At 37.8% G+C, this 24,005-nt stretch overlaps 3 protein-coding genes across 5 annotated transcripts; 1 reads left to right on the forward strand and 2 right to left on the reverse strand.

Annotated features, from left to right (window-relative positions):
* Positions 1 to 960: 960 nt before the first annotated feature.
* On the forward strand, positions 961 to 7,882 carry mlx (MAX dimerization protein MLX). Of its 2 annotated transcripts, none has more exons than XM_074656110.1 (8): positions 961 to 1,102; positions 3,224 to 3,260; positions 3,420 to 3,509; positions 4,001 to 4,110; positions 4,260 to 4,362; positions 5,336 to 5,435; positions 5,571 to 5,772; positions 5,916 to 7,882. In XM_074656110.1, the coding sequence occupies exons 1-8, from the start codon at positions 1,064 to 1,066 to the stop codon at positions 5,970 to 5,972; spliced, it is 738 nt and encodes a 245-aa protein (XP_074512211.1). In that variant the 5' UTR covers positions 961 to 1,063; the 3' UTR covers positions 5,973 to 7,882. The 2 variants fall into 2 exon arrangements, with proteins under 2 accessions (XP_074512211.1, XP_074512212.1); XM_074656111.1 differs by having other exon boundaries at positions 1,026 to 1,102; positions 3,205 to 3,260.
* On the reverse strand, positions 6,725 to 11,532 carry psmc3ip (PSMC3 interacting protein). Of its 2 annotated transcripts, XM_074656114.1 has the most exons (9): positions 11,389 to 11,532; positions 10,836 to 10,936; positions 10,657 to 10,746; positions 10,437 to 10,548; positions 8,846 to 8,991; positions 8,661 to 8,714; positions 8,508 to 8,567; positions 7,930 to 8,023; positions 6,725 to 7,370 (listed from the first exon to the last, which is right to left on the reverse strand). In XM_074656114.1, the coding sequence occupies exons 1-8, from the start codon at positions 11,405 to 11,407 to the stop codon at positions 7,967 to 7,969; spliced, it is 639 nt and encodes a 212-aa protein (XP_074512215.1). In that variant the 5' UTR covers positions 11,408 to 11,532; the 3' UTR covers positions 6,725 to 7,370; positions 7,930 to 7,966. The 2 variants fall into 2 exon arrangements, with proteins under 2 accessions (XP_074512215.1, XP_074512214.1); XM_074656113.1 differs by having other exon boundaries at positions 6,725 to 8,023.
* A 1,960-nt stretch (positions 11,533 to 13,492) lies between these two features.
* On the reverse strand, positions 13,493 to 23,882 carry retreg3 (reticulophagy regulator family member 3). Its single transcript, XM_074656074.1, has 10 exons — positions 23,754 to 23,882; positions 23,321 to 23,614; positions 20,631 to 20,737; positions 19,680 to 19,710; positions 19,442 to 19,568; positions 18,474 to 18,558; positions 17,692 to 17,829; positions 17,173 to 17,252; positions 15,977 to 16,109; positions 13,493 to 15,887 (listed from the first exon to the last, which is right to left on the reverse strand). Exons 2-10 carry the CDS (start codon positions 23,581 to 23,583, stop codon positions 15,337 to 15,339), a joined length of 1,515 nt encoding a protein of 504 aa, XP_074512175.1. The 5' UTR covers positions 23,584 to 23,614; positions 23,754 to 23,882; the 3' UTR covers positions 13,493 to 15,336.
* Between the last annotated feature and the right edge of the window lie 123 nt (positions 23,883 to 24,005).

A 24,005-nucleotide genomic window follows, 5' to 3' on the forward strand; every position in this document is an offset into this window, starting at 1 on the left:
GGCTATTAGTGTGAGATTAAGTGTGATTTCTGTGAATTAGAAAAAGAGAGTATTTCCCATAAATATTTTTTCACTGTATAATATATACAAGAATGTTCTGGATTGATGTAGCCAAATTTAAGATGAATGTTTAAATAAATATGTTTGATGTAATGCTATGTATTAGTCAAGATAAGATTGAAAATAACATGCTGTATATCATACAATTATTTATTAGTTTTGGAAAATGTCATATTCATAAGAAAAAAATGGTCAGGAACCAAGCCAACTTTCCTGCATTTTATTAATGAATTCAAACAATATAGCACCATCTTACCCAATGTTAAAAAAAAAAAAGCCATTAAGACTTTTAAATTATTAAATGAATATAATATGATATATATATATATATATAAAATAAACTCTGGCATCATGAAATGTATATGTAATAATTTTTGTTTTGTCTTTTTTTATCTTGGTTTTTTTTTCTTCTTTTTTTACTGTCTAAGTATGTATTTGTACTTATGTTAATGAGCGTGTGTTCAATAAAGAAAGAATTATTACAAAATAAAAAATAAAAAAAGCATGAATGATTGCTGCATTCATGGCCTATTATTAATATATATAACATAAACTCTGGCATTATGAAATGTATATGTAATCATTTTTGTTTTGTCTTGTTTTGTTTTACTGTCTAAGTATGTATTTGTACTTATGTTAATGAGTGTATGTTCAATAAAGAAAGTCAAAAAATAAAGCATGAGCGATTGCTGCATTCATGGTCTCCTCGGAAATTACCGAATGATCCTCGACATCAGAACATTCAAGATGTTTTGATTGAGGGGCAGCCGACATGGACCGTGTTAAGAAAAACTAGTATAGGCCTGCTAATAAATAATATTACAATTACTTCATGACGAAGCCTACCAAAACGTGTACTAGCTGTGTCTGCGAGAAGTCATTATTGACATTTGAAAGAAGGGGTTTCAGTTTTCCCCGTAACTTTTTTTTTTTAAAGAAAGGAGTAGTAATTTACGAGCGTCCCGTGAAGGCACCACAACAGTTAGTTATTGTACATTCTAAAATGACGGACCCGACGACGTCGCCGGAGGATCACTGGAAAGTAAGAAGATAACTGCTGTTAATTAACATAACAACTCAACTTTTTTGTGTTAAATTGATTCGTACATCTGCCGCGCAACAGCAGTGATAAAGTGGCAAACATTGTTGTCTGGAAGTTGAAGTTTTAACGTGGAGGAGCAGGGCTTTTGTTAGTTAGCTCGACGGCTAACGTTAGCTCCGTGACGCTTGCTGACGTCACAGGGCTAACTACTTGTATAGAGAAATCAAAATCCTGCTGCTGGTTTACAAAGACACATGTCTGATCTTCTGCTCTGTTATGAACCATCCAGACCTCTCGGGTCATCTGGATCAGGTCTGCTTAGTGTCCCCAGAGTCACAACTAAACATGCAGAAGCACAATCAGTTTTTATGCACCAAATATCTGGAACAAGCTCCCAGAAAAGCACAACTTCCCTGTTTGCTGCTGCCTTTTATTAAACCAGATAATGATCTTATACTGCACTAGAGCTTTTACTCATGTGTGTTATACTCTTTTCTAGCTTTTATTTTTAGCTTGTTTTTATTTTCTAATCTTTAATGTTTTTATAACTGTTTTAATTATGTCTTAATGTTCTTTTGCACTTTGTCTTAATGTTCTTGAATGTTTATGTAAAGCACTTTGAATTGCCCTGTTGCTGAAATGTGCTCTACAAATAAAGCTGCCTTGCCTTGCCTATAGCAGTTAGCTAGCTAGCTTGCTAAGTAAACAAAACGTCCTGAAAAAGGACAACTAATGTTCCTCGTTTGCACCCAAATTACATTTTTGTTTTTGCTTTTCTTATCTCTTTCAAACATCCATGTGAAAGTGAAGAGTCTGCACTGAATGGTGCAGGAAATCTACCATTAATAAGCTTGTAAATGAATTGCTATTTGCAGCCCCACTACATATAAATCCAACCCTGTGCCCCATCCTCACTGGTGTGTGGTATCAAAAACTAAAACAAAAAAGCCTGAAAAGGACAACTAATGTTCCTCGTTTGTGTTTAAAATAGATGTGCACCCAAATTACATTTTTGTTTTTCTTATTTCTTTCAAACATCCATGTGAAAAGTGAAGAGTCTGCACTGAATGATGCAGTAAATCTACCATTAGTAAGCTTGTAAATTCATTGCTATTTGCAGCCCCACCACATATATATTCAACCCTGTGCAAACCACTGGTGTGTGGTATCAAAAACACAGCAGAAGTTGGTATTCCCCATTTAAAACATGTAAGGGATCAGAAGAGATGCTGTTGGCAAGTCTGATATAGGTTTATTTGGGGATCCTCTTTTAATATGATAATGTTGTAGGTAGAGAGAGTGAAACCTTTGGTCAGAGAATTCATTGTTAAACACTTTAAACATTTAGCAAGACTTAATGTTGAAATTATGGCTGTCAATCAATTGAAAATTTAATTGCAATTAATTGCATGAGTGTCCATGATTAATCGCAAATTAATAAATGTTTTATCTGTTCAAAATGTACCTTAAAGGGAGATTTGTCAAGCATTTAATACTTTTATCAACATGGGAGTGGGCAAATATGCTTGATTTATGCAAATGTATGTATTTATTATTACAGGAAATCAATTAACAACACAAAACAATGATAAATATTGTCCAGAAACCCTCACAGGTACTGCATTTAGCATATAAAATATGCTTAAATCATAACATGGCAAACTCAAGCCCAACAGGCAACAACAGCTGTCAGTGTGCTGACTTGACTATGACTTGCCCCAAAACGAATAAAACGAATTTGAGTTATCACGTTGACTTAGCCCAAGTTGAAATTGAACACGTTTTCAGGGTTTTGTCCTCCTGGATTCATTGTAAAAAGGAACTAGACACAATTTTTGGAACCTCAAATTAAAGTAACTGTTGTGTTGTGCCCTAGATCAAACAGTGGATCTGTGATTGAAGTGCTGATTGGGTGCAGCTCTTTACCCTCCTGCATACATGAATTGGACAAATCAGGGCAATGCTCAGTGGGGGTTAAGACTTTCTAACAGGCAGGCTAGCTATTGGTCTATTGTCAACGTATTTAGGGCAGCACGCTTTTTTTTTACCATTTTTATTCCAGCAACTCAGCCTCTTATTTTCTCATTTTCCATTTTCTCTTGTCTGGGGATGGCTCGGCAGACAGACGATGCTTTCAGCGACAGTGGCTTTGACCCTAGTGAGTATTCATTCAGTTCACATCCTGTTGTTTGTCACATCATTTGATATTTAGGCTATGTGACGGTGACCTTGTGTTTTTGGTCTCTATGATTAGCATGTCAATCTATTTCTGGCCTTGCAGTGAAAAATCTTTGATGTCTGCTGTCTTTCTCTGTAGGTTTCTTTGCTGAAACTGCCAGAAAGGATTCAGTTGTGTCCAGGGCCAACAGCATCGGCTCGACAAGTGCCTCTTCAGTACCAAATACAGGTATTATGTTTGTAACACAGGGGATTTGACATTGCAGACAGTTTAAAAAGAGAATTTGTGCTACATTTAGATTTTGATGTGAATATTTGCTTCTCTGATTGTTCCTCAATTTGAATGACTTATACATAATGCATGTATTTGTACTCTAAATTCTGTCAAATAGTTCAGTTACCATTCTGTCAATCCTACTGAGATGAAAAATGGTCCAGCGTTGGCTGAATTTCTATGATGGAAGAAAATGGACTGAAGCTCCATTTTAGCATTTTAAGTAAATCTATAAATTCATCTTCCAGTCTCTGAGGAAAAGTCTTGTTATGGCTTGTTTAGACCAACTAAAATGAGCTTAATCCTCACTATGTTTCCGAAAAGTCCTATTTAACAGCAAAGTAGTAAATTGTGCATCTGCCAGTATGTTAATTGGTATTCCATGTCATAGTCACATGTCAGAAGCATATTTCTTAATCTGAGTGTTAATATATATTTTTGAATAGATGATGAAGACAGCGACTACAGACATGAGACGTCATATAAGGACTCGTATAAAGATCGACGGAGACAAGCGCACACACAGGCTGAGCAGAAGCGTAGGGATGCTATCAAGGTACGGCTACAATAGACTGCAAATAGGATGCAAGTCTCTGTGACTTATTGCACGTAGATACACCACACATACCTTTTAAAAAGATTGAGTTGTACATTTTTTATTTTCATTTCCTCAGTACTTAAATAAAAATTTTTTTGTCCCTTTAGAAAGGCTACGATGACCTCCAGTCCATAGTACCAACCTGCCAGCAGCAGTCTGAATTCGCAGTTGGAGCACAGAAGATCAGCAAGGCTACTGTGCTACAGAAAAGTAAGATGTGATCTTATTGGAAGATGTGATGTTATTGGACGAACACTTAGAGGTCAACCTCATGAATGATGTTTGTATTTGGAATAGTAGCTTAAGGTGCTCTAATTGATATCCAGAGCATTAATATAGCATCAAACAACTATTTGTTATGTAAAGATATAGAGGAGTAATGTCTACCTGAGCAGAGATTGAAGTTGCTCTCCCTCCGTGCATGTCGTAATCCGAGCTTCTCCGTGCTTTGTTTACATAGCCGGGCCGACCGCGTGTGCTTTTCGTGCATGTGAGCGTGCCCCACTGGCTAGCTCACGACCCCCGCTCTGCACTGCTCTCATACAGCGGTTACAGCTGATGACACCATCCTGAGTGACGGCGTTGTTGCAGAACCGTACCACCCAACCTCTGGTTCCCCCCTCAGGTTAAGACTTTTAGCGCTGTTGGCACCGTTAGCTGCGAGCCACCGGCTCAGCCGTCGCCATGTTGAGTGCAATGCGGAGGCAATAAAAATGCTCCCAATCTCGCATTGAACACCTTTAAATCATCATTTGACATCTCACTATCTTTATTAGTCTCACATGCTCACATTACTTACACAAAGCAAGCAAAAAAGACAATAATTGAAAAGAACAAAGGGCATATATATATAATAGGTGTTGGTTTACTGAATACCAACTTGTGACCTCAGTGATGATGAATATATTTATATACATATATATTTATATATACATTTATATATATATATTTTATATGTATATTATGACCTGAGAGTTTAATAGAAAGATGGAGACTAAAATATTACGCAGCAGATATATATCGTCACTTGCTCAAATTTCTTTATTAGGGGAAAAAGAGGAAGTGGCAGCATTTTGGTGTACGTGCAGCGGTTGTGGAGAGACAACACCTCCCGAAAATGGACAATTAAGGCTGTGTGGAGTGAAGAAATCCCTGACAGATGCATTCTTGTATTTGTTTGCAGCAATCGATTACATCCATTTTCTTCATAAAGAAAAGAAGAAGCAAGAGGAGGAAGTTTCTGTACTGAGGAAAGAAGTGATGGCGCTGAAAATCATGAAAACGTGAGTTAGTGGTTCACAAACTTTTCAAACCAATTAATCTAACTCAACTTAATAATTTCTTTATGAATTAGTTGTAACCATTAATTAAATTGCATATTTTGTGATGCAGTGAACAGTGATTGTCTCTCATAATAGGAACTATGAGCACATAGTGAAGGCCCACCAGAACAACCCGCAGCAGGGAGAGGATCAGGTGTCGGACCAGGTCAAGTTCAACATCTTTCAGAGCATCATGGACTCTCTGTTCCTGTCTTTTAGCAATTCTGTTTCAGTGAGCAGCTTTCAAGAACTCTCTGCCTGCGTTTTCAGCTGGATTGAGGAGCACTGCAAGCCACAGGTGAGGAATATTTTTGACACTTTGTCTTGGTTTGGTGTCTTGGACACCAAAACATGGGAAAACAGGGTGCAGGTGGAAAAATACCAAAGTTTCCCTTTAATGTTGAGATATCAGTTTGTGTGTTTTCTTCTGTTCCTTCTTAGACACTGAGGGAGTTTGTCGTTGGAGTGCTCCGGCAGCTCAGTGGTCAGCTTTACTGATTGAGTGAAACCGCTGGACTTAACTCCCATAAATTGACTTTGGGCTTGCTCCGGCCTCTCAGGGTGGAGTAAAAACTTCAATCAGCCTCAGGCCACACCGCAGTATTTACACTCACTTCAGCTCATCAGCGACTCCCTGGCTGCAATTGGATTACCTCAACCTCACTCTATGGGCAGAGATGAGAAGTTGCAGTGGATTTCTGATTGTAAGTGTACATACATACAGATAGCTGAGCATATTCAGCCACTGCTGACTGTTCATATTTCTTACTATTGTTCTGCTAAGAAATGCAGGGGAAACACAAGAGCTCAGAAGTAAAAAAAATAATAGTTTGGAAATGAATGTACCCGTTAAATGCATCAGTTAGACACGCCAGTATAGTGTGCAACTGGTTGTAGTCACGGAAGTAACCGGAGTTGCCCTTAAATAAGTTGAAACCAATCCTATTACAGGTCGATCGTATTGCTTCTGCAATCTATCAACCTAACTCACGGAAATAGAGAGACAGGGTGATGAAACATGTAAAAACTCATGAGCCAACACCCTCCCCAGTTATGTCAAGCATATATTTGCAGGCTAATCGTGATCCAAAGGGCTCCTCTCAGCTTCAGTGCACAAACATTGTGAGTCAGCCATACCACTCCTGAACCGTAGCAGACAGTGTTAAATACTATACTACTGCAAGGTAACTGTCATTTCTTCTAACTGTGCAATCGTGAACGCGCTCTATGGCACTTCAGCATTTTATTAGAGTTTTTCATTAACGCAGCTGAAATCTCACAGATGACAGGGGTGCAATGTAGGCAGCATTAATATTTATGAATCATATATCTATGAATGGTATTTTTCTTCTTTCAGTGGCTTTTATGATCAGAAACGGTTCATTCCAAACAGTGCGATAGTAAGAACCACTTGTGAATTGTCAACACCACTAAGTAGAAAATCTTCTGACTGTTCAGGGCTGATCTTTATAAAAATGATCACTGTGCTCGTACAGCTTCCTGGTGAGAGATTTCCAGCCATTGTAATAAAAAAAAAAAAAGACTTAATTTTACATTTCTAAACGTATGATATAAAGCTTATTTTCGTGATGGTTTTCTTGCGATTCTGAGTAAGTAAAATCTGTCACACACATGGCTAATCTGTTCAGTAGAGTTGCTTAACTGTTCTTGCTTTAAACACAGGGAAATTTAACTTTTGACTCTGTCTTGTTGCTTCAAGTATTGTCTTTTATAGCTGTTTAATAACAGCCAGCTACTGTATATTACCATCCAAAGAGTCAACCTATAGAAAGAAATATTACATTTATTTGCCCCTAGTAATATGGAAATTAAGTGCAGCAGAAAAGGACAAATCATATAGCTGGACAGTAGTCCTCATCTGTGCAGCTAATGAACCTGTAAAATAAGATATGTTAGCACTTCAGTGTCAAAAAGTTACTGTCATTACCATTTAATAACTTGGAAGCAATACTGAAGAAGCATTTCAAAGGAGAGGAAAAAAAACATGACAACCCTCCATAATACCTTACGGTCATGAATACCCTCCATGCTTTATACATTGTGGTTCTATTATGTACAGTTTTTTCAAAGAAACATGGCAGCAATATGGGCCTGAACATAAATGAACAAAGAACGCACAGCTGACTAATTGGTTAACATTTACATCGTAGGCTCAGGATTGGTTTTATGGCTTTAAAAAAGGAAAAAAAATAAACCAATGTTGCCTCTGAGGTGATAAGCATCCACCAGTGCTGTCTAATGATGTGACGTAGTTTTAGTGTCTCGCAAATGACAGGTATTTTTGTATAAATGTACTTTCAAATACAGCGGAAGTTCAACTTTCAATTAAAAGATGTACTGTTTGTTCAAGAGAGGCTATAAATAAAGAATGTGCTGTGCTCACACTGCTCTGGTGTATAATCTATATTCTTTGCGAAGCACTGCACAGGCTTACATTGATGAAGTGGATGAACACGTGTTTTCTTGGTGTTTCAGTCACTTGGCACGGTCACCTTACAGTCCTCATCAGTCTCCACTCCAACTTCCTCCTGTGAGGGAAACACCACGTATTATATTAGTCTGTGTGTGTGTGTGTGTTTCTCTGTTGCTCTCTGTGTGTGTTTCTGCCTGTCTGTGTCTCTCTCTCTCTTTGTGTGTATATATGTCTCTGTCTCTCTCGCTGTCTGTCTGTCTTTCTCTGTGTGTGTGTGTGTGTGTGTGTGTGTCTGTTTTTCTCTCTGTCTGTCTGTCTGTCTCTCTGTGTGTGTGTGTGTGTGCCTCTGTCTGTCTGTCTGTCTGTCTCTCTCGGTGTGTGTGTGTGCCTCTGTCTGTCTGTCTGTCTCTCTCTCTCTCTCTGTGTGTGTGTGTGTGTGTGTGTGTGTGTGTGCGCCTCTCTCCCTGTGTGTCTGTCTGTCTCTTGAATTGAATTGACTGTACTGTGAATAAAAAAACACTGACACACAAGCAAAACTCACATGTGGTGTCATGAGGTTGAGTTTTAGAAGGTGGATTTTATGAGCTTGTTTCACTCACCAGGAACTGCTTCTTGCTCTTAGGATACCCTTCCAGGATTGCATCCATCATGTCTGAAGCCTAAGAGAAACAAAGCACAACAAAGTTTAAGAATTTAGTGGCAACAGCATATGTCTCTTTATAACAATCATAATTGCAGCTCAATATACATACCAGTCTCTTCCTCTTCTTCCACTCTTTCACGTAAACATTCCGGTCCTTGTAAACCTGTAAATCAAAATATTATGAGCATTGTACTACCATACTGTACAGCAAACAGAGAAACAACAATAGTAGTATCTTTACTAGGTTTATAAGATGTTTTGCTGTAATTAGAAAAGCATAAATGCATTCCCGACCTTCGCTTTCTCTTCTGGTGTGACGTGATTTGTGGCTGACTTTATCTTCTCCATGCGCGCTCTGTACCCCGAACACTCTGCTTTCAGCTCCTTGAGCTCTGACATCATTTCCTCTGTTGTCAGGGAGCTACTGAGCTCCTTCAGCTCTGTTAGTGGGAAGGTCACACAAACGTAAATAACATTCCCTTTCATAATGCAGTACAACAAAAAACACGGTTCCTTGAGTACGGAGAAGTAAACCATTTACTGTACTTGTATAGAAAGATTCTGTCTGTGGCCTAAAACTGTGCAAAATGCACATATCTTGGTACTGTGTAGTATGGAGTGAAATTAGTCTCAAAATGGTCACAAATGTGTATTACATGATCTAAAATGAAAAATGTGAGTGTGTACAATGATTTGTGCGTATTTTTGGGCACTCACAAATGCATGTCCAATCTACACACAAATACTAGGGCTGTAAAAGTTAAAGCGATAACACGTTAACGCAATTTCTTTTTCACGCCACTAATATTTTTAACAAATTAACGCAACTTGCAAATTTGTAGGTTGTAGCGGACTCTGTCTTAAAGTTAGAGTGAAGATACTGGCATCAAATGAAACTACAAAACTTAAAAAATCCATTGGTACCATGTCATACTAGCTTGTGGGGAAGGAGGTTAAATAACGCTCCAAACTTAAACTAAATTTTGGCGAGGAAAAACTGGCATGGCCATTTCCAAAGGGGTCCCTTGACCTCTGACATCCAGATATGTGAATGTAAATGGGTTCTATGGGTACCCACGAATCTCCCCTTTACAGACATGCCCACTTTATGACAATCACATGCAGTTTGGATCAAGTCATAGTCAAGTCAGCACACTGACACACTGACAGCTGTTGTTGCCTGTTGGGCTGCAGTTTGCCATGTTATGATTTGCGCATATTTCTTTATGCTAAATATTCTGAACAATATTTGTCATTGTTTTGTGTTAATTCATTTCTAATAACAAATACATACATACTTTTGCAGCATATTTGTCCACTCCCATGTTGATAAGAGTATCAGATACTTGACAAATCTCCCTTTAAGGTGCATTTTGAACACATACAAAATGTGCGATTCATTTGGGCGGGCGCGACACATCTCCGATAGTATGATAACACACTTCCCATGCCTAATCTGATAGTCTGTAGATTATGTAGCCTATAGATAAGATAAATTTTAATAAAATACAGTTGAACCGACAGAATACAGTAGAGCACAGAAGCTGTTTTCATGCCGCAAGGCAAACAAGTGCTCGCGTCTGCCTGTCTAGTCACATGAGAAGCGCAGTGAAACCCTGCGGATCCAAGCGGGACGTCAGTTGCGTAGGCGGTCCTTCAATGTGGCCCCGGACACATTTGCGTACCCACTGAATGTGGCCATATGTGGCCCAGACCACTTCCGAATGTGGTCTGAGTGATCAGATCTCAATGCATCTTGAGTGAGTTCACAACTGTACTTGCTGTCCACTTGTGATCGGATCACTCAGGACGCATGTTAATACCAGGTCTGAACAGGGCCTCTGTCTTTAGACACCAACTTGTAAAGATAACCAGTTTACTTCACCTGAATTTAGCTGTCTGCAGCTCTGGGTGAGCGACTGCGCCTCTGCATTGAGCTGTGAGACCTGACAGTCCATCGCCTTCAGGTCTGCATCGTTCACGTCTTTGAACTGAGACTGTAGGGAAGGTTAGCAGCAGAAGACTATTAATAGCAGTTTTTGGCAGAAATGACTTTCAGTGCCTACTTTCCACAACAATACTGTATTTCAGATGAACAAACTAACCTGATCAGCAAAATAAATCTTTTGCTTTCCATACATTTTCTCCTTTATCTTGCCCTCTAGAGCCAGCAGCTCCATGGCTTTGACCACTGCCTGGTGAATCACAAATATGCAATCAATCATTAATTGTAAGCTACACTGACACACAGCACAATCATCTTATAAGTAAGTATTAATCTCACCGTTTTGCCAAATCCATGCTGCTTTTGTAAATTGCAAAAGACATCCTGAGCACTGTAGGGTCTGTTCTTCTCATTCAGGTATGCAAGGATGAGTGTCGAGCCTGTGGATGTGATCATAATATAGGCTGACACAAACATTCCCAAATGGTACTTAAATTTAAAATATTATAGCTGATAAACCTCAACTATAGCTAGAAATGACAGCTGGATTTGTGTGGTATTTGGATCTTTTAAGGTGCCTTGACGCACATTGATGGTACTAGCCCTTATTATTTTACTTTATGTTGCAGGCCTTTATTTTGTCTGTTTGTATGTTTAGGCCAAAGTGAGCTTAAGACACTAGTGAACAATGAAGAAGCTCAAATGAAAAGGTTTGAGCGCTAACATTAGCTTATTATGCTGTAGGCTATGTGGCTATTAGCTGATAGCTTCTTGAGTAAAACTGTATAATCTGTGAGATCATATCAGCGTCGTTCACCTCGATACGAGAGTCGGATAGGACAGCTATCTTGTTACAGTCAGAAACATAAACAGACATAAAGTGAACTCTTACCGTTATCCTTTTTACTCATCTCTAACTTCTACACGTTACCTTCAGCTTTACAAACCGAGTTTCCCGCGAAATATGCGTCACGGAAAAGATCGTTTATGCTTTAAGATGCAACACACTAGTAGAAATAATATCGCCCCCACGCGACCACATGAGTCTGTCCTTTAAAAAAAAAAAAGTTTGTGATACCCGCAAAGAAGAGCAGAGTGAGAGCTCTGGAATTGTGGCTGGTCTACAAATTAAAGGGACTGTAAGTCTTATAGTATGACTTTTTAATTTTTTCAACACACTATAATATGATTTTTTTTTTTGCCCATTATACTATGACTTTTTTCGACACACGATACTAAGACTTTTAAAAGACTCTTTTTGACATACTATGCTATTACTATTTTCAACATGCTATAATGTTACTTTTTTATTTTTTCGACATACTATGCTATGACTTTTTTTCCACATACTATAGCATGATTTTTTTTTCTATTTTTGACACACTATACAATGACTTTTTTTTTGTTCTTCGACATAGTATGACTTTTTTTCCACATACTGTACTATGACTTTTTTTTTCGACAAAATACTATGACTTTTTTTATTTTTTCGACATAGTATTATATGACTTTTTTATTTTTTCGACATACTATACATACATACTATGACTTACATACTATGACTTTTTTATTTTTTCGACAAACTATACTATGACTTTTTTTCCACATACTATAGCATGATTTTTTTTTTCTATTTTCGACACACTGACTTTTTTTTCCTTATGTGACACAGTCTATTTTCAGGTCTAACTTCTGATGACGGAGTCAAATATACGAAGAGAACAGTCCGAAGTGACTTTTTTCGATATACTATACTATGACTTTTTTTCGACATACAATACTATGACTTTTTTTTGTGAAATACCAAATTACTTTTAGTATGTCGAAAAAAAAAGTCCTAGTATAGTATGTCAAAAAAAAGTCCTAGTATAGTATGTTGAATAAAAGTCATAGTATAGTATGTCGAAAAAAAGTCCTAGTATAGTATGTTGAATAAAAGTCATAGTATAGTATGTCGTAAAAAAGTCATAGTATAGTATGTCGAAAAAAATAAGTCATATTATAGTATATGGAAAAAAATATTTAAAAAAGCATAGCATAGTATGTAAGAAAAGTCACATTATAGTATGTTGAAAAAAAGTCATAGTATAGTATTTCAAAAAAATAAGTCATATTATAGTATGTTGAAAAAAATGAAAAAAGTCATAGTCAAGTAAATTTTACTTATATAGCCCAAAATCCCCCTTCGACAATGGACAGACGTCCAATAGATGTCATGTGTACAGAGTAACAATATAATGAAAATACAACATAGACAAACCATATGACAAAAAATAATACATATAATGTGAACATATGTGAGAAGGTGGATCCAGGAGGATGTCAAGCAGCTTCTCGGCGTCCCCAACAGATAGAGCAAGAGCAAGACGACCTCCACCCTACGCCAAACAGGTAGAGTCAGAGCAATACGACCTCCTCTTCACACCAAACAGATAGAGCCAGAGCAACACGACCTCCCCTTAATGCCAAATAGATAGAGCCAGATCAACAAGACCGCCTCTCCACCATGGAACCACCAGCCGGAGAGGCCATAGTATGTGGAAAATTAGAAGAAAAAAAAAAAGTCGTAGTATAGTGACTTTTTTTTCTTTTCTTTTTTCTACATACTACACAATTACTTTCTTTTTTATTTTTTCGTCATACTACTATGACTTTTTTTTCGACATACCATACTATGTCGAAAAAGTCAGTATAATTTATCGAAAAAAAAAAGTCATAGTATAGTATGTCAAAAGAAGTCATATTATAGTATGTCGAAAAAAAGGCGTAGTATAGTATATCGTTAAAAAGTCATAGTATAGTATGTTGAAAAAACAAACTATAATTTTATAATCTGCGTAGCAATACAAAAGCTTGTGTCTGCTGAAATTATAGTGTAGTACAGGGTATCACATATAGGCTACTGTAAGCGTATAGAGGATGGTTTCCTTCAGGACCTGAAGGAAGATTATTGTACACCTTTCACCTCCTGTCCTGAAATAATATCCAAGACAGACTTAATTGCAAACATTTTATTCAATACGATTTGCACATCAAAACATATCAAAACCAATTACAGAGAAGAAAATACACTACTATGCACATTACATTAATGAATGTAACTGACTACAGATCACTCATACTGAGGAACTAACTCTTCATGGAGCAGCAATGAGCAACATCCTGGTTAACTGAGGTGGTCAAACCAAGTCAAACAACTAAGACTACCTCCTCTTTTTTCACCCTAAAAATCCCAGCAAATTCCTATCAGTGCACCTTTTTCCTACTTCACCTCCATGAATGTGGATCCAGCAGTTTTTCCTATTGTGCTTAATCTTTTGCAGCTATAATTTTCCTCTCAAAATAACACAAATCAAGAGAGCAATGTGTCTATTTAAAACCCAGCATTGTTTTTAGACTCGTTATATTTAATTTTAATAAATCTCAACTGTGGCTTATTTAAGTTTTTAGTGCCATTTCCACAGTAAAGTTTTGACATACTGACATGGTTTGTCCATCAAAAGGAAATCAGGCTCACCTTCACACAAAAGCCACTTTAAACCTTTACATAGTAACACTTTTAAAAAATGATATTACGATAACTTTCTATAGCCAATTTTGATGTAAACATGTTTCTGCATTAAAATAGTAAAATATCTATGAATTGAATGATATTTTATTTTTCTCTTAAAAAGTTCAGCATAACTGTCAACTACATGAAATACAAGGATGGTAAAAGATTAATAAATTTGTTTAAATATTACTTTTGAAAAAGAAAAACACACAAAAATGAGGGCTCATTCTTCACGGTATTAAACATGGACATATGTTATTGAGCTGTATTAAAGCGCAGGAAAGTGAAAAATATTCGGAACTTACGCAAACAAAAAGAAACAGACCTCCCCCTGGGGCACAAGTTCATAAATACCATGAACATAACATCATGTGTTCCTCCAGGTCAGATATCTTAAGACTGTAATGTGACATTATTGAAAGAAAAGAAAACAAGCTTCCAAAATTTATGAGGATGCTTTCATATGCTAGATTGCCGGAAAGGAAAAAAAGTAAAGACAGTCATACAGAGAACTGCATCTTCATCATGGAAGAGAATCGCTGTCCAAATCCACAACGGCTGACAAGTGTTCAAGAAATGTTAATTAAAATCTGTAAACCTGTAACATTAAATAATTAATCTAACGGATAAAAGCCATGTTACTTGAAAGAACAGCAGAGCACTAATATCAACAGCAACATGAACTGCTGTTTTTTGGACAAAATGTGATGAAAACAAATGAGGGGTTGATTTATGTATATATAAATAAATCTATATCAGCTATTCAAATGACTAAAGAAACTAAATTAACATGTAATGCTGATCCATAATGTCATTATCAAAGTAATATGGCTCAGCTCAACCAACAGGAATGTCATATTTGGTCCCATGTTAAATAGCCCTGTATGTCTCGACCTCCTGGTAGAAAAGATTTTTATGGGCACTGTTTATTTATTTATAGTTACTAACAAGTACCCTTGTAACTTATGGGTGCAAATAATTAAAAGACTGCAACAAGGCTCAATAATGCTGGTAATGTTTGAATGTTTTTTATGTTTTGTTGTTGCAGCTCCTATTGCTCAGCCTACAAAATAAAAGTCTGGATGATCAGGGTTTAAAAGGTATGGGAGAAAAGAGTTTGAAAAGTTAGAAAAGAAGTTCTTCACAGTGATAAACTGATGCCAATTAGAAGCAGGGCTGCTGGAACCTAAAATCATCAACATGAACATTGCCCATGATGTTGCACTCGTGCACACAGGCGTACGGACACACACGCTCACACACACACACACTCAACACACACACACACTACTGTGGTTTACCCAGCAGGCTAGACAAGAAGTTAGATCCCTGGCTCTCTCCTCGTCTACTACCTCCTCCTCCTCCTGCAAGGGGATCCATCTGGTTCAGTTCAGACTGATCCAGCATTTCAAAGTCCTCCCCGTCCAAGTCTGTGTCCAGCTCGGAGCTGGACTGCTTGCGGTAGCTTCGGTGGGCTCCGGCCCTGGGAGGGCCTTCTCTGCGGTGGGTAGGAGGAGGCCGAGGTTGCATCGCCCCGGCCAGCGCTGCCTGGATCATGTTGCTGGCGATGACTCCGGCCAAGTCTCCGGCAAAATCAGAGGGAAGTGGCAGACCGCTGAGAGAAAGTTCTGTATCCAGATCCTCCTGATCTGAGTCCAGATGAGCATCTATATCCAGCACTGAAGCCCGGTGACTAGTTAGCCCAGACATAGCCAGACTAGGTAGACCTATGCTGGTGTCATCGTCGTCATCCATCAGAGTGTGATCAGGGTTTATGGAGGGGAAGTCTGGGAGGTCTTGAGCAAAGGATTCCTCAGCATCACTGTGTCTGTCAAGATCTGACCAAAATACAGGCAGGAACATGGTGAGGGACAAGAACAAACCAGAAAATAAAGGAAAAAGAAATCTGCAATATCTGCGTACTTACCCTCAGAGCCCTCTGTGAGCGGGGTCTGGCCACGCGATAGGTTAAATGTTCCATTATCAGTGTAGGACACCTCGGCATCAGAATGCTCAGAGTCGGTGAGAGCAAGTTCCTTCATTACAATAGCATCATCAAACTAGGAGAGACAGAAGATTGAAAATGTTAACATATTTTATAAGTTGTATCAAGTTGTTTTATATGTTAGTCAAAATCTTTTTATAAACTTTTTCTCTTTCGCTTTGCTATAAAGAGTTGGCAAACTGTCTCTGTTCTAGCTATATTTTTGCCCTCATGCCTTCTGTAGGCTTCACCACAAACTCACACATTAAGGTGAAAAATACACAAGCACATGAGAGACACAGCACATCATGTGAAGTTCTTAACCCCAACAGGAAGTGGCTCAGATGTGCTCCTGTAACTAAAACTATGATACATACTAAATACAAAGCCATAGGTATGTAGTGAATGTTTTATCTGTATAATTGAATTGATAACATACACTGTCCACATAAAGAGGGTGCTTAATTTAAGTTGCTTAATAAGCTACAGTCCATTTAGGGAACCTTAAGAGCGGCATGTTGTCACAACTACTATGTGAGAGCAAAATGTGAAAAACACATCGGAAACACAGCAGAACAGAAAACTAGAATTACCACTTTAAGTCATAGAAAAGTCACAGTATAGTATGCCATAAAAAGTAATTAAAAAAGTCACAGTATAGTATGCCACAAAAAATAAAAAACAAAATAATATAGTATGTCATAGAGGAGTTTAAAAAAGTCATAGTATCGTATGCCATAAAAAGTCATTAAAAAAAGCAATGTATAGTATTCCATAAAATGTAAACAAAAAATAATATAGTATGCCATAAAAAACTTTTTAAAAAAGTCATAGTATCATATGCCATAAAAAGTATTTTAAAAAGTCAAAGTAGAGTATGTCATAAAATATAAAAGGTCTGCATCGTATGCCATAAAAAGTAAAAAATAAAATAGTATAGTAAGCCATAAAAAAGTTTTAAAAAATAGTCATAGTATAGTATGCCATAAAAAGTAAAAAAGAAATATAGTATGCCATAAAAGTCATTGTTAAAAAAAAAAAAAAAAGTCATAGTATTATGTCATAAAAGTCACAGTAGACATGACAGAAAAAGTCACAGTTAATATATATAGAAGACTTTAGGAGTTAAACAGACTTACCGATGGGCAGAAAGCAGCCAACTCCTCCTCGCTATCACTGTCTTCACCTGAGGCTGCACCACGGAGAGGCCTCCGCAGGACTGCAGCCAACAAACATACAGACAACATTTATACATTTACAGTCACAAACAGTGCATGTAATCAGTTCAACAAGTAAAACCAACATGTGGTTTTATTCCACCAGAGGGGACTAAGGCATTAACAACATGTCATTTTAGCTAAAATGATGAGTTTCTGACTACAAATGATCAGCTTGATGACATCACTTATATCTAATGCAGTAAAATCATCAGCATGTTCAAGTGTTATTCAAACAAACACTGATCAGAAGAATAACACTGTTAGTTGTGAAATCCAAGTGAAAGTTATCTTCACGTTTATTAGTTTAAGGTTCAATTGTGGCTTTGACTTTATTTTCATTAAATTTGCAGTGTCAGATCAGCATGCAGAAAGTTTCAAATATCAAAAGTAGTCTGATAAAAAGAAATAAATAAAAATTAAATTTGCTGTACTACTTACACTGATTATCGACAGGCTTTGACATCATGTATCCATAAACACTGAAGTCCAGTCGCTGCAGGACCGGATCCAGCTTCACTAACACATGCTGGAAAATCCTGTGATAGGCTCCCAGAGGAGCCAGGAGAGTAGCCCATACTAGAGGAGAGGAAGAGAATACCAGTCGTTATAAAGAAGAAGGGAATTCTGTCAAACTGGACCCGAATATTTGGCTATTTGTTCGTTGGGTAGGTATTTGGTTTTCAATTTTGGTATTCGGATATTCTTTTTTTTTTTTTTTTTTTACACAAGGTAACATAAAAGCTGTGTTTGTTTATATTCGGTACAGATTCAGTTTTTAGATTACTCTCATCACTGTAAGTAGACACACGCCTGTGTTTGCTTCAGTAGAGATACAGACAAGGCGAGGCAGAGGGAGCAGCAGGGAGTTAACATGTAGAGCTGCTGTGGATTGTCTCAGACGTCAGAGTAGAAGGCCTTGGCAGCTCTTTCCTCCCCGGCTCTCCAGCCCACGCTGGTAGCAGGATAGGGGATTAGCCCAGTCTCAGTCTGACCTCCTTAGCTTTCTGCCTGGCTCCCTTCCCTCCCTCACTCCTTCCTTGTGTGTCTCATCCCGGCTTTAATCACCTCACAGGCTAGGATCTGGTACCGGGGCCCCACAGATCTGGTTTCACCACCCATGTATTTTTAATAGAACCAGTCAGGCCGAGTTTCCCTGCCAACACTGTGCTGTGAAGAAGTCTGGATGTGTACTTAGGACTGATTAAACTGCCGGGACTCACCAGCCGAGTAGGAGAGCACCAATCCAGGAATGTAGCGTCCAACCGTAGCCAAGCAGGTGAACATGCCACAAGTCAGGACGCAGAACTGACAGAGCAACAACACACAGGGAATCAAGTCAGCACAAGTAAACTAAAACTAAAACTGAAACGGAAATAAGCAGTGAAATATATTTGTAGTAAACTGAAACTAAACTATGAAACTAACTATACCCTTTAAGAAAAACTAAAACTAAACTGAAACTATCTTGCCTGGCTAAAAACTTATAAAAAAATTAAATAAATATGATCTTAAATTAATTTCTGTTTTAGTTTTGTAGCTATATCACTACCGAAAAAAGGAGACTGCATGTATTTCCATCAACTCTTGTGACATTGAACCACAGAGCTGAATGGACTTGATTAAACATTAAACATTATGGCCATTCCTACACAGTTCTCCGACCATGTATTTTATATGTAGTTACATACTTCTGAGACATTAAAGCTGACCTTAACAAAAACTAAATGCGTAAAAACTATACATTTCTGAAAAACTGAAACTAAACTAAAACTAGAAAACACACTCTGAAAACTAAAACTAAAATCGAAAAGTAAAAAATAAAATAAAAAAATAAAAACGTATTGAAAATTCAAAACTAAAATACAATAAAGATGAATTGAGAATTCAAAACAATTATAACCTTGGTCAGCACCTACTTGACTATGGTGAATGTATCCAATGCTTACAACCAGAATAGGGCTGGACAACATATTGATATTCACTCATTCCTTCACTTACTATTATTATAATCACTAAACTTATTATATTGGATGGATTGTGGTGCTTAGTTTGAGAATAATGAGACTGGAATAATTACTATGTCAGATTTCTCAAATGTGAGAGACATTAAATACACACTTTAAAATGTGTGTTTCCATACCCGACAAAGACGCTGTGATATATATGGAATGAGGTGTGTGGTCCTCACCTTGCCAGGGTTACGTTGTTTGTACTGCACTACACTGGATGAGACAACTGCTACACTGACCCAGGCCTCAGCGATGTGGTGGCACAGTTCAGGCACACTGAGGATGCCGGGCTGCACCAGACCCCAGCTGCACAAATAGAGAAAATTATTAACACCTTTAGCAGCTTTCTACTTATATTATTATTATTATTATTAATGTTGGCATTATCTTTGAAGGCTGGTGGTTACAGTAACAAACCTCTCATTCTCTGATTCGTCCATGTGTCTGACTGTGGAGAGAGAGAACATTCATCACGTTAAGAAACATACTGGGTGTACAATGTTTTAAAAATAGTAGTCCAAATTGTGTTGCACTTTCTTGTTAAAGGCAGGGTTGGTAAGGATTTTAGAAATTTGTTTTTATTATATTCATTCATATATTTGTTGAAATTCTCGTTACATCCTCCAGAAATCAATAAATCAAATGTTCTGCCAAAAAAAAAAAAAAGATACGGTATCTGTGGCTGTTGCAGGACTGTAATAAACCCGTCTTATCATTTCATTTGGCCTGAATGTAGTGATTGGACGGGTCTACCTGCTTACCTTGCCTGTATGCACTCTACCCAAGCACTCATTGTGCTTCACCTGAGTCTTCCACAAGCTGCTAGCTTGACAGCTGTGAGTACTATCAACAGCCATGTTCATTGTTTACGTTAATAATGATAATTATGGGGGAGTAGCTTTGGAGGGAGGCCTGAAGGGATGGACTGTCAGTGTTGCCGACTTGGTGACTTTCTCTCTAGATATAGAGACAGCTAATGCTGCTATCTACTTTCATTGCAAAAGAGTTGTCAGCACTGGGCTCGTTTTACGGCTGGATCATCTTTTTTAAATGTGGTGTACTCTTGCCAGCTTCTCAAGATAGCCCACCCTGCCTTTAAGGTTGTCTTCAGCCTTTGACCACTTCAGGACTTTGTCAACTGGTATGTTACACAAGTTCAAAAACAGGTTGGGGAGATTAACTGTTCCAGATACAATACAAATCACCTGCAAAGTTCAGAGTGTAGGGCTGCTGATTGGTGTCATATCTATTCTGACAAAGTACATTTGTTGCAATCATAGCAACCTGATACAATTAATGCAAGGAAGAAGGAAAGTAAAGGAAAACCACAGAACATGTACTGTATATGCATAAAAAGCGACTTCTCACCTTTAATCTCTGGCCAGATTTTATTTCTCCAGGTATCAACACAGACAAACACAGCCAGACCTGAAGCCAGCAGGAACAGCAGGCGCAGTGAGGTCAGGGCGAAGAACCTGGAGGGGAATAAAAACAGAGCACACACATGAACAGACAGGACTTTTAATGCCCGTTACCCCGGGAGGAAACGATTAACAAAGTTACACAATTCAACTACTTATTATAATTCATGAAACCACAACACCCTTGAGTGATGATCTACTGTTTCCTTTACTCAGAAGTAAGAAAAGAGGAAGTTATCTGGTGTGTGTTACACCCATTAGTTAATGCATAGATATTAACCAGGAAAGACAATACTAAAATATGATGATACATTTTCTTCTTCAAAACTGATGGCACTGCTGTAATATAAATAAAATGAAAGGGTGGCAAATCAGGGAAGTGTTGATAAATACAATCCCCACTAACCATGGAAAAGCTACATCTAAATCATGTTGTTTCAGGTGGTTGCTCACTTTCACACAAATTAATTTCACTTCTTTGGACCTCAATAATTAGAGTCCCAAAGTGTTGCTCCACTTTCAGATCACAAGACCTCAAAATGTGTTGACCACAACAATGTTAGAGGATTCTGACAATCAGCAGTTAGAGATTAACCTAACAAAGAGTTTGTTGGCAGAGCGAGGTGTTTTGGTATTTGGGGAAGCAGTGCAATTAGTAGCTACAGCTGGTTAAAAACATAAAATGCAAATGTTTAAGTAAACCTAGCCCTGTACGAAAACAACAATGTGTACACATGTGCAAAAATTAAATCATGAGTGCATATCTTTGAGCAGAAACTAGCCTGCACCACTGAGTGAGTGCTGAAGCACAAGTAAAAGGGAGACAAGATGAGCAGCCTAACATGCCCAGTGGTCTAATCGAATAAAGGCTGAATGCCTGAACTCAACAAGCAGGCTGACCAGACCAGCTTCCCCTCTCTATTTCCCAGGTCAGTGATTCTTACCATATGCAACAATATCAAGGTCACCAAATTTGGCCAAAAAGCGTCCCAGTCCAGTCCTACACCTTCTCTTATTGATTAGGGCTGCACGATATATAGTTTGAGCATTGACATCGCAATGTGCACATGTTAACTAGTCACATCGCAGGACGTGGAATGTCAAGTAAACTCAAAACACACAATGCTACAACTTTTTGGCAGCTTGGAAAATTCCTATATTTTTTTAAATATTGCAATAAAATATATATATATATATCACAATGTCATTTTTTCCCCAATATCTTGCAGCCCCAACTATTGATTTTTTCTGTATTTTCTTCTTGATGTTAAACATTTGAGTACACCTCTGGGCTGATCACACATGGTAAGAAATAGACTGATATTCACTGACATGTGCTTAATGCCTCATAGATTTGATGCACCACACTAAGACAACAACACATTGACATGTAAATTGCAGTTTTAACCTATATGTACAGCCTCACACTCACACATAAATAATGAAAATAGTAAGGAGGATAATCCACAGCACCACGCTGTTATCAAGATTAAGAAAACGGTTCTGTTAGGGAGCAACTTTAGAGTCAAAGAGGTAGAAGTGTGTGTCTATAAATAGTGCCACTAGCTGGCCATCTGGCTTGTCTTGAATTGACAGGTGAAACACTTGCATTGTGTAAAAAAAAAAGCACCAGCTGCCACATTGGCTTTCACCCAAACAGCCTCTGTATTGTTTGAGCGCAGGTTGCTATAAACACACTGAGGAAACTAGAACAGGGTTGCCATCATCAACACGTGCTAATATAAGCTTGAGCTTAAAACTCACCAGAACAACCTAAAACATTATTTTTTAATCTTTATTATTGTTATTATTTACTTATTTATCTCACTTATTATTGTAAGTGTTGGTATTATTATTGATATTATTATCATGACTTCATCATCATCATCTTTATTATTATTCATATTATTAATATATATGTGTATATACTGTATTATATATATATTTTACTCATTTATTTTCTTTTTGTTTCCCCTATGCTCTACACATAAAAGGAAGGATATATATATATATATATATATATATATATATATATATATATATATATATATATCCTAGGTTCTCACTGCAGGTGTCTCCAGTCTGAGCTTATGGCAGTACTCGCCTGATAGGCCAGTTTGAACTGGACGCGCTTGCTGTTAGGTTATATGACCATGTGTGAAAGTAGAGTTTTGAAAGAGTGGTAAAAAGAACAGCACCAGGCATGTGGTGAGCAGTGTAACTAAATGCAGAGGATTTTCCCCCTTTGTTTGATGGAATTTTTACAGACTGAAAATAAAAGTCTGCCTTATTTTTCAAGCATACTTACTTACCAGTGTGATGATTTCTCTTCATGACTGTTCACCAACCATGACTCCTGCACCTTACCTTGCATATATATATATTACCATCTAGACTCATTCAATGCCAAACACACACACACACACACACACACACACACACACACACACACACACACAAACACACACACACACACACACACACACACACACACACCAACCTGCTTGTGTTGTTTTTGTACTTTATTTGTCTTTCTCTGTATAATATATTTTTTATATATATGTCCCTGCACATGTCTTCACTTGACTTGTTTTGTAATCACTTAATAACACAATAATAATAAAAAGAGGAACTCACCAGAAGACCACGTTGACTACAGTGTAGAGCAGCAGACACTGTAGAGGTCTCTCCCACACTAGGACGGACTGTAGGTAGGTCAGGACCGGCTCGTAGGGCCCCAACCTGGACTGAAGAGCAGCTTTGACAGCCTTCACCTGACCGTCTCTCTCGCTGGAGCATGGTCGACTTCTCAGAAACACACTACTACCACCAGACCCCTGCTGGACAGAGCAACAATCAGCCAGAGCTGCGTCTTCTTCCATCGCTCCAGTGTGCGCCATCTCTTAGCAACTACAGTCGATCAAAGTCAGCCTGTGAAACACAAGACACTTGTGAGTGGAAACAGTCTAACAACGTCTAATACTTAACACCTCACTATATTACAAGTAATGCTATAATATAGCTATTAAAGACAGTGTTAAAATGTGTTAAAAATGAAGGTGACACGTACTATTTTGGCATCTTTACTGAGAAATGTAGAGCTCGCTCTTTTCTTCGTGAAGCTAACAATATGGCGTCACCTGTTTTTTTCTGAGCTTTCTCGAGCTGACCAATCAGAAGCCAGAATAAGCCCTGCGTCACGCTGCGTTCAGGTATAATAGGAATCTTTTGGTTTTGTTTATTTTTAAGCAGTTACATTGACACATTTTTGTTTTTGTTTTGAATCCTTCATGGTTCTGTATTGGCTGTGTACGATGCAAAT

Source organism: Sebastes fasciatus, chromosome 13 (assembly GCF_043250625.1).
Source record: "Sebastes fasciatus isolate fSebFas1 chromosome 13, fSebFas1.pri, whole genome shotgun sequence".
In the NCBI taxonomy this organism is placed as follows: Eukaryota; Metazoa; Chordata; class Actinopteri; order Perciformes; family Sebastidae; genus Sebastes; species Sebastes fasciatus.